This window comes from Protopterus annectens, chromosome 12.part0, assembly GCF_019279795.1.
Source record: "Protopterus annectens isolate FY-2018-M chromosome 12.part0, PAN1.0, whole genome shotgun sequence".
Taxonomy (NCBI): domain Eukaryota; kingdom Metazoa; phylum Chordata; order Ceratodontiformes; family Protopteridae; genus Protopterus; species Protopterus annectens.
The window spans coordinates 218,303,744-218,321,892 of record NC_056746.1 but is presented as its reverse complement, the minus strand read 5'-3'; the positions used below and the strand labels follow the sequence as shown (position 1 = coordinate 218,321,892).

General features: G+C 43.5%; 1 protein-coding gene across 1 annotated transcript in view; it reads right to left on the bottom strand.

Annotated features, from left to right (window-relative positions):
- PLD6 (phospholipase D family member 6) overlaps positions 1-17,786 on the bottom strand; it is a 133,594-nt gene extending 115,808 nt beyond the window's left edge. Inside the window, exon 1 of the mRNA XM_044089277.1 lies at positions 17,353-17,786. Within this exon, the coding sequence (XP_043945212.1) occupies positions 17,353-17,785 (433 nt within the window). The 5' untranslated portion in view covers position 17,786. The remainder of the gene's footprint in view (positions 1-17,352) is intronic.
- Positions 17,787-18,149: the final 363 nt, after the last annotated feature.

Here is an 18,149-nt window from a genome sequence, read left to right as displayed (position 1 = left end):
CATTATATTGGGTAAGGAACATTCCCCACTCCCCCCATGTTCATAAGTACAAGGTCAAGGATGTTTGTATCCCTGGTAAGAGAATGGAACAAGTGTTCCAGGATGTTGGTATTAACAAAGTTTAGGAATCGCTGGGCTTGTGCATTAGAAGTGGTACTGTGAGGGACTCTAGTACACTGATATAGTTAATATGAGTTTCCTGGGACATGGAGGGGACCTATAGGTTACAAGAATATGGTATGAACTCTGTTTATGGTGAGTTACACATGTACGAGTCCCAGTGGGTCATACACTTTAACTAGTCTGGATGTGAGGCTGGTTTTAATATAGACAGACTCCTCCATCTTTAGCTCCCTTCTGTGCAGTAGCTGGTCTTAAGGTGTGAAAGGCATTATAACCTTGCATTACCGGAGTACTCTCCATGACTTTAAACCATGTCTCCATTACAACACAAATGTCTACACTCTCCAGGGAGAGGACGGCTTGCACAGAGTGGAGTTTATTGTTAAAGACTTCTAGCACTGAGCAGAACCACCTTCAGATATTCTTTCACAGGTTCAGTTAAGTGGGTATGTTTATCTGTTTGGTACTGCCTAAAAGAGGCACTACGGGGGTGGAAAAGGTCTTTGCCAATATCTGAAAGCCTAGAGGTGATAAGTGCAAACCATCCTTGGCAAAGCAGCATGGTCTGTCAACCATGTTCTCCCAGATTATTAAATTTCATACCCACTTGGACTGACACCAGAAGCTAACCAGACCCTAGCCCTGAGTAGCATCCTGCCTTCGCCCAGAATGATACCACAATATAAGGATAAAATGATTGACTTCAACAATTGGCTAAGCTTATGGTGTCATTCAAAGGGGATCCAGTATCTGTCTGCCTGGGATGACATGATTGACAGACCACAATGCTTTGCCAGAGATGGTCTGCACCTGTCGCCCCTGGGATTCAGGTTACTGGCTAAGGCTCTTGCCACCCCTATAGTGCCTTTTTTAGGCAAACTTCAAAGGACAAAACCACCACCGTAACAGGTACAAGCATGCAAAATCTGAAGGTAATGCTACTCAATGCTAGAAGTCTAAACCTCAAAATGCACTCTCTCGAGGCACTCCTAAAAATGGAGAACATCGATATCTGTGCAGTAACTGAGACCTGGTTCAAGGCTCCATAGAGCACCCCTGCAATACCAGTCTACAACTCTTACCACACTTTTCGGCCACCAAACCAGGACCGAAACACTAAAGGTGGAGGAGTGTCAATATTCACCAAGGATATTCACACCACCAGGCTAGTTGGCCAACACAATGTGTCTGAAATTCTCCCAATGCAACTAACACTAGGTAAGACTGCAATCCAAATTGTAGCTTGCTACAGATCCCCCACCATACCCCAAGATTTTCACTACACCTTTCTAAACATACTGGATAATATTAAGATAGAACCGAACACCCTAATACTGGGTGATTTTAACTACCCTGCCATTAACTGGGAAAACTACTCATGTCCCAACACCTTTGCGCAACGGTTCTTGGAATTCATAAATTCCAACGTCCTGGATCAACTAATCCATAGTCCCACCAGGGGCTCCAATATCCTAGACCTGGTCATTACCAACATGGGAAATCAATGCTCCATACCTATGGTCACCCCCTTGTTAGTCAGGTCTGACCATAAGCTAATCACCCTTAACATCCACATCCCACCCCCCAGTAAAGAAACCACCATAAAAAACTTCTCCAAAGCCAACTTCATGCTACTCAAGTCAGAAGTGACAAACTTCATGACACCCATGCAGACGGGAACTGAAAGTTCAACTGCTGAATCCTACACTAAGGCACTGTACGAGCACATCCACTCATGCATGAATCGTGCCATGCCAAATAGAACCAAAATGCTCTCACCCAAAAAAAGGAAGCCAATCTGGTGGTCCCTGCCATAAACAAACTTTACAACAAAAGGAAGAAACTTTTGCAGAAAAGAGGAAAATCCCAGGATGCAAAAAACTCCCTTACTAGCCTCAGTAAGAAACTGAGATGCCTCATAAAATCCTCCAAAGCTAGTTACGAAAATAAAATTGCCAAAGATTCCAAAGACAACCACAAAGCATTCTATAACTATGTCAAGAATCTAAATGGCAATGCTCAGATCTGCTCTGAGCTAAAACAGAATGGCATTAAATATACTGATCCGAAGGATATTGCCAATATCCTGGCAGATCGATTCAGTGCCAACTTCACCCCCTCTCACCCCCTAAATGGCCCATCTCAATACCAGAAGATTGCCAAATTCCAGTAATAATGGCCACACAGGTACAAAACGCACTCTCTAAAGCCAAGAATACAGCATCCATGGGACCAGATGACATCCCGGGCTGTGTACTACATGAACTACAATATGAACTGGCACCTCACCTAAGTGTCATGTTTAATCATAGCCTCACCTCAGGTTTCGTGCCCACTGAATGGCGCAGAGCTACAGTTATCCCAATCTACAAGGGGGGATCCACCTTGGATCCCGGAAACTACTGTCCCATCAGTCTGACAAGCCTTATCTGCAAGGCCATGGAGCGTATTATCATGGAACTTATAAACAAAGACATTGGCAACCTTCAAACACTGGACCCCACCCAGTTTGGGTTTGTGAAGGGCCGATCTTGTCTCCTGAACCTGATTGACTTCTTTGAATCAGTCTCCAGAGCCATGGACAAGGGTAAGGTGGTCCACACAGCCTATCTAGACCTTGCCAAGGCCTTTGACACCACCCCCCACTCTGGAATCATAGATAAACTTACTAAGTTGGGCATTAATCCCTATGTCACCCAATGGGTTGCTAAATGGCTTACTGATAGAACCCACACTGTAAAAGTAGCTGACTCAAAATCCAGCTCCAGACAAGTGACAAGTGGAGTACCTCAGGGTTCAGTCCTGGGGCCGCTCTTGTTTGGCATCTACTTCTCTGAAGTACAGGTCAACACTAAGGGACTCTGGCTAACAAAGTTTGCAGATGACTGCAAACTGGGAGCCATTATTGAATCCCCAAATTATGTGGATACTCTACAAAAGGGCCTTACAGAAACAGATGCTTGGTGCCAGAGCCATGGGCTCAAGCTCAATGCCAAGAAATGTATTGTTATCCCCTTTGGGAAAAAACATGTATCCATGAATTACCATATAGGTGGCAGTACACTAAACACAGAAAGTGTGATAAGAGACTTAGGGACACAGGTGGACAGTGGTCTCACCTTCGATAACCACATCGCCACAACAGTCAGGAAATCCTTTTATGTGGCACACCTCATCACGAAGGGCTTTTCATCCAGAAAAAAGGAGGTCATTGTCCCACTGTACTCATCCCTCATTAGATCCATTATAGGATACAACGCCCCATTTGGTATGTACCTCTCAAGACATCTGCAACAACTGGAAAGGCCTCAGAAATACCTCACTAAAAGAATCACAGGCCTAAAGCAGATGCCCTACGCTGACCGCCTTAAAAAACTCTAGCTATACTCTGTCGCATATCGTCTACTCAGAGGCGATCTCTGCTTAACATACAAGGCCATGTCAAACCCAGAGCTGTTGGACATGCTACACTTAAAGAAATCCCAATCCCTCAGAGCTACACGCTCCAGGGATCTAAACCTTGTCATCACAATAAACAAAACATGCTGGAGGGATAGGTTCCTGACCCAGAGACTCCCCAGACTCTGGAATAGATTGCCCATACATGTCAAACAGAGTGCCTCTTTGGACCTCTTCAAGAGGAACCTTGACGATTGGATGGAAGAAAGGAAATTCACCCCAGGGATCACGTCAGTCGCCCTGCTAGACAGGGGTCCAGGAAAGTAAATAATGTGGGAAGAAATAGCCAAGGAATTGTTATGGCTAGGCTTCTATAGGCCCTACGGCTGATAGCCTAGTACCAACCTATGAACCTATAACAATCAATCAATCAAGCTGGAGTGAAAACGGTGAAGGACTTCCTGTATTGAGGAAAATCTTAGCCTGGAAATACACTGTGCTGCTTATCAGATGCAGATTTCATGTCAGATGGCATTTTTAGTTTTCTGTGAAATTTCTGCTGCATTAAACTGTCCATCTGCACTTTCCTGAGTAGTTCACAGGCTTTGCAGTACAACCTGTTTTGCCTCTTGGAAAATTTTCTCTTTTGATCACCATGAAGATGTTGCACTCTTCTTTGCAGATATGACTGCCAAAAGAATATAGTCCTTTGTCCTGAGTTTTCCCACAGAGTATAACAATGTTATTAATATGAATGTGCCAAATCTTTTGGCATAGTTTGATTACATCAGCTATGAAAAAACATGAATTTTATCTCATCTGTGCAACCTAACATATTGTTGGTTAGATCTTGGCCCTTGAAACATTGGTAATACCATTCCTTCAGCTGCTAGGACTAATTATTTTTCAAACTGTTTGGTGGTCATTTAGAACCCAAGTATCTGTACAGGTGTTAAAAGAAACCTTGAAAACCCTGCTCCTTAAAAGGGTAACACTTGACCCTAACATTCTGGAAAATTATAGCTCTGTCTCTAGCTTCCATTCACAGGAAAGGTTACAGAGAAGGTGATGTACATAGAAAGTTGTATTCACATTTAACTAATCATAGTCAATTAAAGCCTTGTCAGTCTGCCTTTATACTGAGGCACAGCACTGCGATAACACAGATTTGAGCAGTTAATGCTCTCCTGAAGGTGAAAGATCAAAGGATTTATTTGGACCCTGGTCATCTTTGTGCTCTCACTGTCATCTGACATTGTGAGCCATAGGATTCTACTAGTGTGTCTGAATAGGTTCATACTAGGCTATTGATGAGTGAGGATCTTTTGAAAGCTAGTCATACATTCTTATGAAGTTTTTAATCCCTTATCCTTTAAGTATGAAAGCAGAGCATTTACACGTTGCCCCATCCTTGAGTGACATGGATGTTAAACCACGGGCGAATTTGCAGTTACAAATCCATTGGTCCACATTACGTTTGAGTAGTTGATTAGTTTAAGAAAAGTTTGCTTCCTGTGGAGAGTAAGACAAATCTAAAGTAGCGATAGTCTCTGTGATACATATTTGCCCTTCCAAGATATTATATTTAAAAAAAAAAAAAAAAAAAGTATTTCGGCTTTTCCCATTTAGGGGTTGCCACAGCGGAACTCCGGTCCGCTAATGATTGGAAATGGATTTTTACAATGCCGAGTTGCCAACCCGACGCCCAACCTTCAAAGAAGGCACACCCATTTACGCACGCACCTACCTGCATGTCTTTAGACGTCACTCAATCGCGGGGAGGACATGCAGACTCCACACAGAAGGAGCTCCAGCTGAGAATTGAACAGGGGAACCTCTTGTGTGAGGCGACAATGCTAACCACTGCACCACCGCAGCTCCAAGATATTCTATTTATGTTGCAAAATACATTTAAATCATTTTAGTGAGTGCTAATGCCCCCACTGGTCTTGCCAACGTGCAACAGGTCTGACAGGATAGGGTCTGTTAAGGCTCTGTAAGTTAAGCAGAGATCATCCCTCAGCAGCCTGTATGACACTGAAAATAGGGACAAGGCTTTGAGACGGGCTGCATAGTTTTTATTATTTAGATCTTTCGTCTTTGTTGACCAGGAAAGTCCTTTAATCTGACAGCCCTGGTGGACCGGAAAAATAAATTGATACTTAAAGGCCTCATTCCATCAGCCTTTGGAGAATCACTTTCAAGACCTCACTCCTCCAAGTCGGACAAGAAGTAGGCAAAAAAGAGATCTTCAGAGAAAGCTGGCTTGTCTCAATCTTCTTTGGATCTGACCTCAAAGCCAAGGAAGAAGAGTAAGAAATCATCAAATCCATCACACCACAAGTTGCCGGATCCTACCACTTCAGACACCAGGTCCATCTCTTCGGATCTGACTCCGTCAGAGCCAGGACCAGATATGCATCATACGTGGATCCAATTCTGTCTTAGCTCCCTTCGACCTTCCTCAAAAGACATCGTTCTCCCTCCACCGCCTCTTCCCATTCATCCAGAAGTCTTACAGAAGCACACATGGATAGAATGATGAGGAAATTTATTTTGATACAAATTCAGATGGGAGTTCTCTCAGCCCCTACCCCAATGGGTTTGGAAGCTTTAACTCATATAACTCCACCTATATTGCTCCTTCTCCAATCTGTCCTTCGGTTTCAGAGCCCTTGGATACTAGTATCTGGATGCCATCTGTCTTGAATCTGAAGATATCTGTACCCTTGGATCTGACACCTTCTCTGAGCATATTGGCTCTGACCGTGTCAGAGTTGGAGGGTACTAGCATACAGCTTTATTTGATTACCAAGATAACTACTGTGTAAGTAACTTGTTGATTATTGTTCTCCTACTGTGAAAACCAAAAAATTGTTAAAAAAGTCAGTAAAACAATATTCAGCTGCAACTTCAGAGGGACATGCAAAAATATGTAGTTCCATACAGGAAGGCACTGCAGGCCCTCGCATCTGTCAACTCGCACACCAGCCACCAGAAAAGAGGGTAGAACTAAAATAACAAAACCTTTTGACAAGTACCCAGATAATGATGTCCTGAGATTTCCACTGGCCCCACAGCAGAACAAATGATTTCAGGAGGACAAATATGTGGCAGACAGTGAGAGATACAATAGAAATAACTAAATAAAACTGAATAAGGTGTATATCACATTAAATTTGCTTGACAGCAGAAGGAGATAATAAGCCAATCTACTCTGCCATTTTATGTGCTTTAATGTTCTATCCCCCCTCCATCTCTACTTTCTCTTGAATCCATTTCCACTTGTTCCATGCCCTATTAAATGCCTCGGTCGACACTCTCCTCCACTCATTCTGTTATTCCGTCCTTGGGTTCACGACCAACTCTGTGAAAAAGTTATTTTGGTGATCCAGGAGTAATCAGTTCCTAGCAACTAATGCATGTGCCCCTCTCATTCTTCTTCTGTCCTTCCTGTTCAGAATAACCTCTTCACACCCCCCTGACATGATCTTGTGCAATGAAATTATGTCTTCCCCATCTCTAGTTATATTCTTTTTTCTCCAACCAAAGGATCTTTCTGGTAGCATTCCTCTGAATTCCTTACAGTAACTTGATTTCTATTTCCTTATATGGCGTTCAGAAGCACACACAGTACTCAGTGTATGGTCTTACCAAGGCCCTTAAGAGTTGAAGCATTATCTCTTTGCTTCTGGAATTTATCCTCTTCAGGATACTGTTACCACTATGTTACCTGTGAGGTATCAGGATAGCATCTGAAGGAACAGGTTACCTTATGGTTTAAATGTGTACACACTAAAAATAACAACAATAACAACTGAAGCATTTTTTACAGTTAATGCTGCTAGTTTACCAACAGCTGTAAAATCTCATAAAGGACATCATGTACTGACAAACCTTTCATCCACTTCATCTGTTAAATGTACCTCTGGCTAGAGGTAAAATTGTGCGTCAATTATTTTACGCAAATTAAACCATCTATGATTTCTGCTGGTTGTACTGATGTCCACTGACATTATCTGTGATTTTATTACGCACTTTGTTGTGCCTGCTGTAGTGTAGCCTGTTAGATCTAATTCTTATCTAAAAATAAGTTGCCTGTCTCTAATGTTAGCCGCTGGGGAAAAAAACTCTTCAAGGTTTGACAGCCTTTAAAATGCTGCCTGATGCATAATATAGAAATGATGAATCTTTTTCAGTTGCTGCCCTTACAACCATACGTTTTCTCCATTTCAAATGAGTAATTATATAAGCCCTATAGGTCAGTGTTGCAGGAATTAGTCTAGACAGTTATGAACATCTTTCTGGTTCGGTAATTGTTGGATTGGCATGACATTTCTGCTCAAAAAAATGTTTGGAGTACAGTGAGTATATCCAGATACTGGACCTAGATCTTGGCCTCATGTTAAGAATCAGGGAAAAAGCTAAAATTAGGAGGAACAAAATTCCAAAATAAAGTACACTTTTTTAAACTATTGTTCTAACTCACTGAGAAAGTTGAAGAGAATGACAGAGTTTATGTTAACATCATACTTGTTGAAGAATAAACAGCATGGAAGTCTAATACCGGGAATTACTTGTTATTTATAATAATCAATGATTTTCTAGATGCAAAATATAGTTCAAACCTTGTAAAAGTAAAGAGTGGTACATAGCCTGCATCTCAGCTAAACTGTTTTATGCACTGTGGTACCTAGAAACACACACGCATGATTTAAGTCCAGAGTGTTAACAGGCTGAGCTTTTACCAAGTACTTTCTCCAACAGGTATCACAGGCACAAAATGCTAATAATTTTAAGCTTCTGCACACATTAAACACGAACTTCATCACAAATCTTTGATTTCACTCTATCTTACTTGCTATTCTTCTCTTTGCCTAACTCCTGCGCATATATATCTCTTCACTATGACAAAGTATGAGCTGCTTCTCGCTCATACTATCTTTACTTACAGTGAACAATTATGTAGACACATGCTCTCCAAAATATCCTCTCCCATCAGCCTCACAAAAAAACAGATCTGATGTTGTTCACTTCATTCCATTAATCTGTGTGAATTCGGTTCAGACACTCGGAATAGATTGGCTGCCTTCTTCTAGCTCGAGACTCCAAACTTGAGCTCCTTCTACATACCCATAATGCCCCACTCCCCCACATTACCTCAGATCTCATTTGCTGCGCTTGGTGTTAGCAGCGAGTTCCGACTTGAACTTCTCCTTCTGCATTTTTGGGGAGAGTTTTTTTTCCTTTTTTTGTGGTTCCTATATCTTTTACCTTCCGTTCCTATCTAGACTACAGGTTCTGTCCGTTAGGCTTCTTTACAAAAGAAAAAATAAGTTTTTCTTCTTTTCTTCTTGCCCTCTTTCTCCATGGTTGATCAAAAGCCATTAGGCTTTACAAAGTGCACTTCCTGTGGGTGGAAGAGTCCCTTTTCTGACGCCTACGGGGAGTGAGTGAGTGTACTGTTTGGGGTCTCTCCACCTGGATGCCCCCTATGATATTTGCAGGGCTTTTCACTCCTGGGCTCTGGCAGGCAGGAGAAGCAAACTCATTTTAAAGGGGTTGCTTCCTCCTTCTGCCACCGCAGGGGCTCCTTCCACATCAGGGGCTCAACCCAAGCTAAGAAGCCCAAGGATTCCCAGGAGTCCATGAGGCCATCTCCTGCACGGTCCTCCTTGGAACCTCATCGGAAAAAATCTAGATCTTCGGAACCGACACGATCAGGTCCAAGCTCCCTTACCTCTACCTCTCCTCCAGCCCGTTCCTCCTCTGTAGCTACAGGGCAGAGTGGTGTCCCCTCTGCAATCAGCACCAGGGTCTTCTTTGCCTGTGCCTACCAGGACGTCTCCGTCCTGTTCCCCACAGAAATCCCCCCAACCCCGTTCATCGGCCCGAAGCTTGTCCTCTAGGGATGCCGGTAAGCTCTTGAGGCAGTTCCTCCAGATGTGGCCTGTGTCCATTCCCTCCGCTTCCAGATCCATGAGCCTCTCCCCATTCCAACCAGTAGCCCCTTCTCCAATTCATCCCCTGGTTTCAGAGTTGTTGGTTCTATTGGGTCCTGGTGCCAGGGTATCAGAGCCGACAAGAGATTTATTCTTTGCCTCTGACATTCTCCCCAACTTGCTCGGCTCTGGCTGTTCCAGTTCTGAGCGTGTCTCCTAGGCGTAGCATTGAGGTCAGTTCTGGGGGTTTGACTTTAACTCCGAAGCTTTCGGAGCCATCTCTTCCCCTTGAGGCCTCAGCCTTTGATAGCTCCGACTCCCCCCTTGGAGTGGGAGACCCGGTCTCTCTAGGAGGAGTCTGCCCCAGTGACTTCAGCTCCAGTGAGACAGCTCCAAGTAGTTTGGAGTCCTTCAGCGTTCGAGGTCATGGAGAGGGTCCTCTTTATTCCTAGGAGACCCTCTGCACTTACTGCAATGGAACTCCCCCTGCCCCACTCTGGAACTGTGCCTGAGACCTCTGAGCTACCAAATGGGCAGCCAGTCCCAGAAAGCCTCCACACCATTCCTTCAGTGGATCCCCAAGCTTCTTTCAACACCTACCTGGAGTATCGTCCCGAGGAGGTCCCTTGGAAAAGACCATGTAAAAGGAGGCACGTGGATTCCCCAATGGAATCCCTCACCACAGATAATGATTTCAAGGAAGGTGAAGGGTCACCCAAATCATAACCTAACAAGGTCTCCGTCAGAGACATCCTTGAAATCCTTCGTCAGAAGGGTGGATGGTCCTCCCAAACCTCTGCCCCAGAGGAATCAGTATTGTGGGAGGCTTTCGGGGCTTGCCCATCTACTACCTGGATGTCCCCCCTGCCGCCCTGCTGATCCAGCTGGTGTCGAGGGCTTGGAAGGAACCGGATACAGTAAAACCCATTCCTAAATGTGCCAATAAAATTTTAAGTGCCCCAGCCGACAAACAGTTTTGGAGCAAAGGAATCCCGGTAGATGCCTTGGTTATGGCAGCAGCCATCAAGAAGGAGTTTGCTCAGGAGAGCTCCTCTGTCAACCCCCCAAATACAGAATCCCGGGTGCTGGACAGATTTGGCAAGAGAGTCTATGCCTCATCTACCTTAGCTCTTCAGGTGTTGAACTACTTGTCTTATTTTGCCCGGCTAGAAAAGGACTTAGTTAAGGAACTTTGTAGCATGGTCCCGGGGTCCATGCCTAAAGAGGAACAGGAGTCTGTTTCTTCTAGGCTGGCCATCCTACATTCCCTAGCCAATGTGTCCATGAAGCTTATCTCTCACTCTGCGGAGGATACCTCAAGGGCGGCCGGTTCCAGCATTGCCATATGGCATCATGCATAAATGAGGCTGTGCAATTTTGCAAAGCCCTTCAAACAGTCTTTCATTAATGCACCCTTTGATGGCTCCATCTTGTTTGGGTCTATGGCACATGACATTTTGATCCAGAGTGAGAAAGATGGTAAGACCCTGTCTGCCGTTGGGATCCAGTTTTCTACTCCACAATGGAACTTCTCTAGGAACCAGTGTGGTAGTAAGAAAGCGTGGTTTCAGAAGTCGCAGGGTCCTTTCCAAGACAGCCAGGGAGACCCCCCCCTCCAAGGCAGAAGGGGATATGGTCAGAATGGTAGACGCCTCCCATGAGGTTGAGGGGGTCTGCAAAATCAAGGGTCATGGAAACTTGTTCTGGACAAACTCTTCCAGCGATCCTGAACTGTTGCCCGACTGCTCTCCTCTGGAAGCATCAGAGGATGTTTCTCCTTCACCCAGAAGCCTGGGAGGCCATCACAAATGAGAAATGGGTGCTAAGGATCGTATCCAGAGAATATTCTATTGCCATTTCCAACATTCCCAAACAAAACTCTCACCTCCTAGATGTTCCACCCAGTCAAAAGGAGGACATGGCCCAAGAAATAAAAAAGTTACTCCCAAAAAAAGAGTCATCCAAGACATTCCCCCGATCAAGTCAGATCGGGTGTTTACTGCAGATTCTTTTTGGTACCTAAAAAGACAGGGGACCTGCGGCTTACCTCAGGTCTAACCTTCCTGAACAAGTTGGTGCAGGATAGTCACGATTCAATCTATCTCACCTCTCCTGAAGATGGGTGATTGGATGTGCTCCATAGACCTCAAGTATGCATACTACCATATTAAAGTGGACAGGTGCTCCAAGTCCTTTCTATGTTTCAGGCTGGAAGCCAGTCACTACTAGTTTTGGGCACTTCCATTTGGCCTCACCACAGCTCCCAGTGTGTTCACCAAATGTCTAGTGGTAGTGACAGCACATCTCCAACTGCAAGGCTATCAGATATTTCCATATCTGGACGACTGGCTCCTGACCGCCCCAACCAGGCATCTACTCCTTCAGGACAGGGATTACTTCCTCAACGTACCTTCTACATTGGGCATAATTATAAACTTGCAGAAGTCGTATATGGAACCAGTTCAATCCACCGATTTTACAGGGGCACATCTACACACAACAATAGGTCATGTTTGCCTTACATTGGCCAGGGTGGAAATCTGAGATCCCATGTCAGCCAGATCTTGACAGTTCTGAAACCCCCCAGCCTCTCTAATTCTATGAGCTTTGGGCTCCATGGCAGCAACCATAACTCTTCTTCCAATGGCACGCTTTGACATACATATTCTACAGTGGACCCTAGCGGTACAGTGGGCTCTTCTCAGAAATCCCTTGAACCTTCCCAGCAGGCTGTCTCGTGTGTGCAAGGATTCTCTCCTTTAGTGCCTCCATTATACTGGAAATTACCCAGGGATGACCATTCATTCTCCCCTCCCCAACTGCTACGTTAACCACAGACACCTCCCAGTTTGGGTGGGAGCACTGTCTGGGCCGGATGGTCCAAGGCATGTGATGCCCCAAGAGACCAAGTTGCATATCAATGTTCCCAAGATGACAGGGGTTCTTCTAGTGTTGCAAGAACTAGACAGCTTTCTTCCTCAGGGGACTATTCCTATCCAAACAGACAATATGCCAGTAGTTTGATAATCAACAGAGAGGAACTAGGTCTTACCCCCTTTGTCGAGAAACAATGAGGGTTTGGCAGTGGGCAATTTCGGTATACATGGATTTGAGTGAACGGCAGATGGCCGATCAGAAAACGTTCGACAGCAGTTCTGCGAATGCGCAGAATTGCGAACACAATATAGCCGAAATGCAAACTATCCCCCCTTTTTGACCCATGGTAGCACTTGTTTAGGTGGTAGAGTGGTCAGAAGTGTTGAATTCCGAATTTTTTTTACGCCATTCTGAGCGTTCGGCCCCTGGAGCTTCGTCATATAGGTTTGTGGAAACTGGGTTTCGACCATCAGTCACGCGGTCATATGAATGTAAACCGGCAATTTCTTCCAACCACTTTCTGCTAGCAATGCACATTCTGGGGGTATCTAACATCCTAGCCAACAGACTCAGTAGAGTGCTACTGATGCCTCATGAGTGGTCCCTGAATCAGTCCATGGCAGATGCAATCTTCCAGAAATGGGGTTATCCTTGCTACAGCCTCTTTGTGTCCCCTCTCAACAACAAATGCAGCAAGTATTTTGCCTTGATTCCTCCTCATGGACAGTCCCCCATGGATGCTCTGGTGCATGCTTGGCCCTCTGGTCTACTATATGCCTTTCCCCCTCTTCCATTGATTCCCAAGTTCCTGCAGAAAGTCCTCAGGTTGTGAAGCAAAGTGATCCTCATTGCTCTCTTTTGGCCTCAATAAACCTGGCTCACCATTCTTTGGTCTTATCTGGTTTGCCCCTGATGAAGTTGGATCCAACTCCAGATCTACTTTCTCATCTGTTGGGGCATCCACATCCCAACATTCAGGCCCTGAAATTAACCTCTTGGTTTCTCCACTTCCGATGATGGCTAGATCTCCCAAGCTGTCTTCTCTAGTCTGAGAAATTTTGATTTCATCACATAGGGTTTCCACTTGCAAGATTTACAAAAGTATGTGGAAAAGATTCTCCTGTGGGCAGAACAGAACCAGATAGATCCTTTTATAGTGCCAGATTCAGTAGTACTAGACTTTCTGACTTTCCTTTTCAAGGATGGTGCTAGTTATTCTACAGTCAAGATTCAGCTTGCTGACACTTCTAACTTCCACTTTGATTTTGACTCAGCGTCTCTAGCCTCTTCAAAGTTATGTAAGGCCTTTCTTAGGGCACCTATGCCTCCTTGGGATCTTACTATAATTCTATAAGCCTTAGCTCACCCCCCCCCCCGTTTGAACCCTCATCCACTGTAGATTTAAACTTCCTCTCCTGGAAAACTCTTTTCCTACTGGCTATCACCTCGATCAGGAGAGTGCCCAAGCTGCAGGCTCTTTCCGCAAAATTTCCATACTTAGTCTTTCATAAAGACAGAATTACCCTATGTACGATGCCCATTTTTATACCCAAGGTGGCTAAAGAGACCAACATTAACCAGTCAATTAATCTCCCAGTATTCTTTCCTCAGTATCTGAACTGCAGATCAATGTGTGTGTATATCTCTTTAAGAAACCTCCTGTGGGCATGTACAAGTGTACACAGTACTGAGTACGTGCAAGCCAGAGTGCCATTTTGTAGTTAGCTATTGAAATGAAAGCATACATGTGTGTAAGCTGTTTGTTAATCAATAGTTATTTTATATTTAATGATGCTGCTATCCATCCTGATATGTTTTATGTAATAGAGCATCTGAAACAAACTACCCCGCCTGCTTGTCTTCTAAGTGCAGAGGGGCAAGCGACATGGAGTCAGAAGTGGCATATCTAATGGCCAGAAAGAACTCCAGTTTCTTTACTTTGATTTTGAAAGGCATATACAAGAGTGGACCATTCCTTGCTGCATGCATAATCCGCAAAAAACAGGTCAGAAACGTATTTCTAATGTTAAACTTGCTCAAGCTATTTCTTATTTAAAAATATGAAACAAAGCATACAGACAGCTCTAAATGATATTAAAATAAGTTGAAATGGCTGACATTGCTAGAATTATTCAAATTACTACGGAAAATCACCCAGAAGTGCCACTGAACAGCATGACAATGAGAGATTTGATTTTGAAGTCATGGAAGTGAGAAATTTTTCTTCCACGTCTTGATGAGCTGAGAGATCACACAGCCACAGATCCAGTTTGACAAAGGCTCAACCACTTTCTCAAAAAAGGATAGCCATCAAGGCAATCTATTTACCTCCAGAAGTCCAACCTTACCTTCCATCCAGAGATGAGATTTTGTCAGACAATGGTATCATTATGAAAAGTCCTAAAGTTATTGTTCCAAAGTCTTTGCAACATGAGTATATCACTATCTTACAATGAGGTCACCCAGGAACAGACTCTACCAAAAGAAGGGTGAGAGGACTAGTATTTTGGCCTTCTCTGCCACAACATACTGAGACAGCACTTTTATCTTGTTGTGTGTGTAATAGTAAAGCCGCATCAACAGAAGGAACCACTTCAGCTTAACCAGACTCCGGAACTACCTTGGTCGACAGTAGCTACCGACATTTTCGAGTGGAATGGTCAACATTACTTGGTGTTAGCAGACTCTTACTCCAACTGGTTCGAGATTGACCTACTTCCCAATCTTGCATCCAGTATTGTCATTACTAAGATGAAGCGTCATTTTGCAGTACATGGTAGTCCACACAAAGTTATTACTGACAACGGCACGCAGTTTACAAGCCAATAGTTCAAAAGATTTGCTGAAGAATGGGACTTTACTTATGTCATGACTAGCCCAAAGTATCCACAGTAAAATGGTCTAGCAAAACGTGCAATTCAAAGTGCAAAGCAGTTATTACAGAAGTCGAAACGAGACAATAGTGACATTTTCCTGAACCTTTTGAATCTTAGAAATATTCCTTGTGACAAACATCTTGGTTCACCTGCTCAGAGACCTCTGTCGAGACAAACTAGAACCACATCGCCAATTAATAGTAAGTTGTTGCTTCCATGTGTCAAGAACAACAGATCAGTCAAAGCCAACTTGTTGAAGAAGCGCTTAATCCAGATGTCCTACTACGAAAAGACCAGCAAACTGCACAATCCATTATGAGAAGAAGTGATAGGGATGCGAACATCCAAAGGTTATGATCGGATTGGAGTCATGAAGAACATCTGCCCACAGCCGAGATTGTACATTGTGGAATCACAAGGAGCAGTTTTTAAGTGGAATCGGAAACATTTGACACCGGTGTCCCAGCCTATACCACAGTAACTAGCCTGTGAGAAAGACTCTTTATCTTAGCGTAAGTTGTCCAGTGTTCCAGTTCCAGAAGAAGTTCCAAAGAACATTTCCATTCCTCCGATGAATCCTGAAGTTCCTGAGATGAGCTGTTGACTGAAACCTGTCCCTGTTGGTAAACCCAGTCCTGATTGTTATGTTACGAGACTTGGTCATATCTCCAGGTCATGTTCCAGATACACAGCAACTTGGACATGAACGCTGTTTTGCTTCTAATGTTTATATTGATGCATGTTTAATGGCAATGTTATTTTGAAAAGGACAATCTTTTTTAAGAGGGAGGATGTAGATCAATGTATGTATGTCTCTTTAAGAAGCCTCCTGTGGGCATGTACAAGTGTATTGAGTACTGAGCACATGCAAGCCAGAGTACCATTTTGTAGTTAGCTGTTGAAATGTAAGCATTCATGTCAGCTCTATTAATCAGTTTGTTGAGTTAACGTGGGGGAGCAGGGCATTATGGGTAGGTAGGAGGAGCTCGAGCTGGAAGAAGGCGGACGATCGGTTCCGAGCGTCGAAACCAAAGTCCCATAGGTTACTGGAATGAAGTTGGGCAACACAGATGGAACATTATGGTAAGCACATAACTTCTTTTTATGTTCAGTTATGGCTGTCACATTTTCCGATACCAAAAGCAGGGTATTTATTTAAGTTGCCTAAGATTTTGCAGGACAAACCACATACTCAGCCAATACAGAAGACTTATTTTCACTTTATTACAATAGAGGCAGCCCCTGTCATATAATTTTACTTGTTCCTATTATTTTGTATAACTTCAAATAATATGTGCTAATGGAAACCCTGTTGTTCTAACAACCTTCTAGGTTTATTTATAAAAGCAATACTTAAAATCTATCTTTATTTTTGGTTGTTTGTCCCCAGTTATTTGCGCCTCTGTCCAGATTTCTTGTGCGTAGAGGTTGAGAGGTATATTCAAGACGTACGCAAACCTCTTAACTGATGCTCCTGCTTCCAAGGATCGCACTCTCTCTCTCTCTCATACACAAACATACACAGTCTCTTCTGCTTTAATGCATACACACACACAGACAGAAACATAAACACACTCATACACATACATGCATACATACACACATACACTTTTTTGAACAGTTGGGCACCCAACATAAAAAGTTTCTTCTGTGCAGCCCAGTACTGGTCCGTGGTCCAGTGGTTGGGGACCACTGTCTAGAACATCAAAAATGAAAACCTAAATAATTTGGGAAAATTAAACAAAAAGAGAAGAAACATCGGAGGATTCGGGCAACTAATCAACCGATCTTAAAACGAATACTGATGTTTTTGGTTAAAATTTTAATTTACTCTTTATCCTGCTTAATGAAAACATAAATCATGTTTAAAGCTAACTAAATTAGAAAATCAAATACACGTGGAGCTACCTTGTTTGCAATTACTTATTGATTATGCCAGTTATTTGAAATGCATTGGGTAGCAAGGCTTGTTTCTTACTGCTGTGTACAGGGCTTTTTAAAACAATGCTTTACACACAAAGAGCAACGCTTAACACATAGTAGCTTAAACTATATATTTTTTATTCATCTGTTAACTAGGTAAACCCACTGGAACCAAGAGTTCTAATATCGTATTGGAAATGTTATCTACTCACCAGCTTTCCTTAAAATACCAATCTTCGAGCCGTTGAGTGCCATATAATTCGAGTCTGCGATGACCCGCACCCGCACTCCCCTCTGGTGCAACAGTACAACAGTGCTGCTCAACTCTGTGTCCGTGAAGGAGAACAAACACAGGTCCAGACTTTGGCGGGTCGACAACAGGTGCCGGATGAGACGCATTATGGAGCTGTCCGCGTGGGACCTTTTACAGCCACATTTCCCGCTCTCCACGTACAGAGATGGGTAAACACAAGTGACCCGACTCGGGAAAAACAGTACTTCTTGCAGTTTCGTGCGCTTCTTCCTATTGTACCGCAACAAAACAGCCATTAACTCCAGCCCCAAGGCAGATAGAATAAAAATACCTACCAGCTTCAATATTCTTGTTGACCACATAGCGAACAAATCACGATGGTACCCAAACATCTGGTCTCAGAGGCGTGGGCACGTGGTTCCAGCCGCGAGTGGACGTCGATTAGAGATGGCAGCTGCAGCTCGTAAAGATAATATTGTGGAGCATAGTTTTAATTTAAACTGTATCCCGAACGTATACCTTGCATGTAAACGTACGAGTTAACAATCCCTTAATGCTGCATTTTTCAATTAAGATTTTTTGCTAACAAAATATGATTAAATATGTGGAGTATTCGTACTTAGGAAATTTTTAAATGAGCTGAGCAGTTGAGCAGCCGAGTGTAACTGTCCATATTTTTGCCCCTCATGTTTGGTCTGATTCCAACAAAATTTGTGGTTTTCTAGCAATCATTGAGGATTGAAGTTACAAAATAAT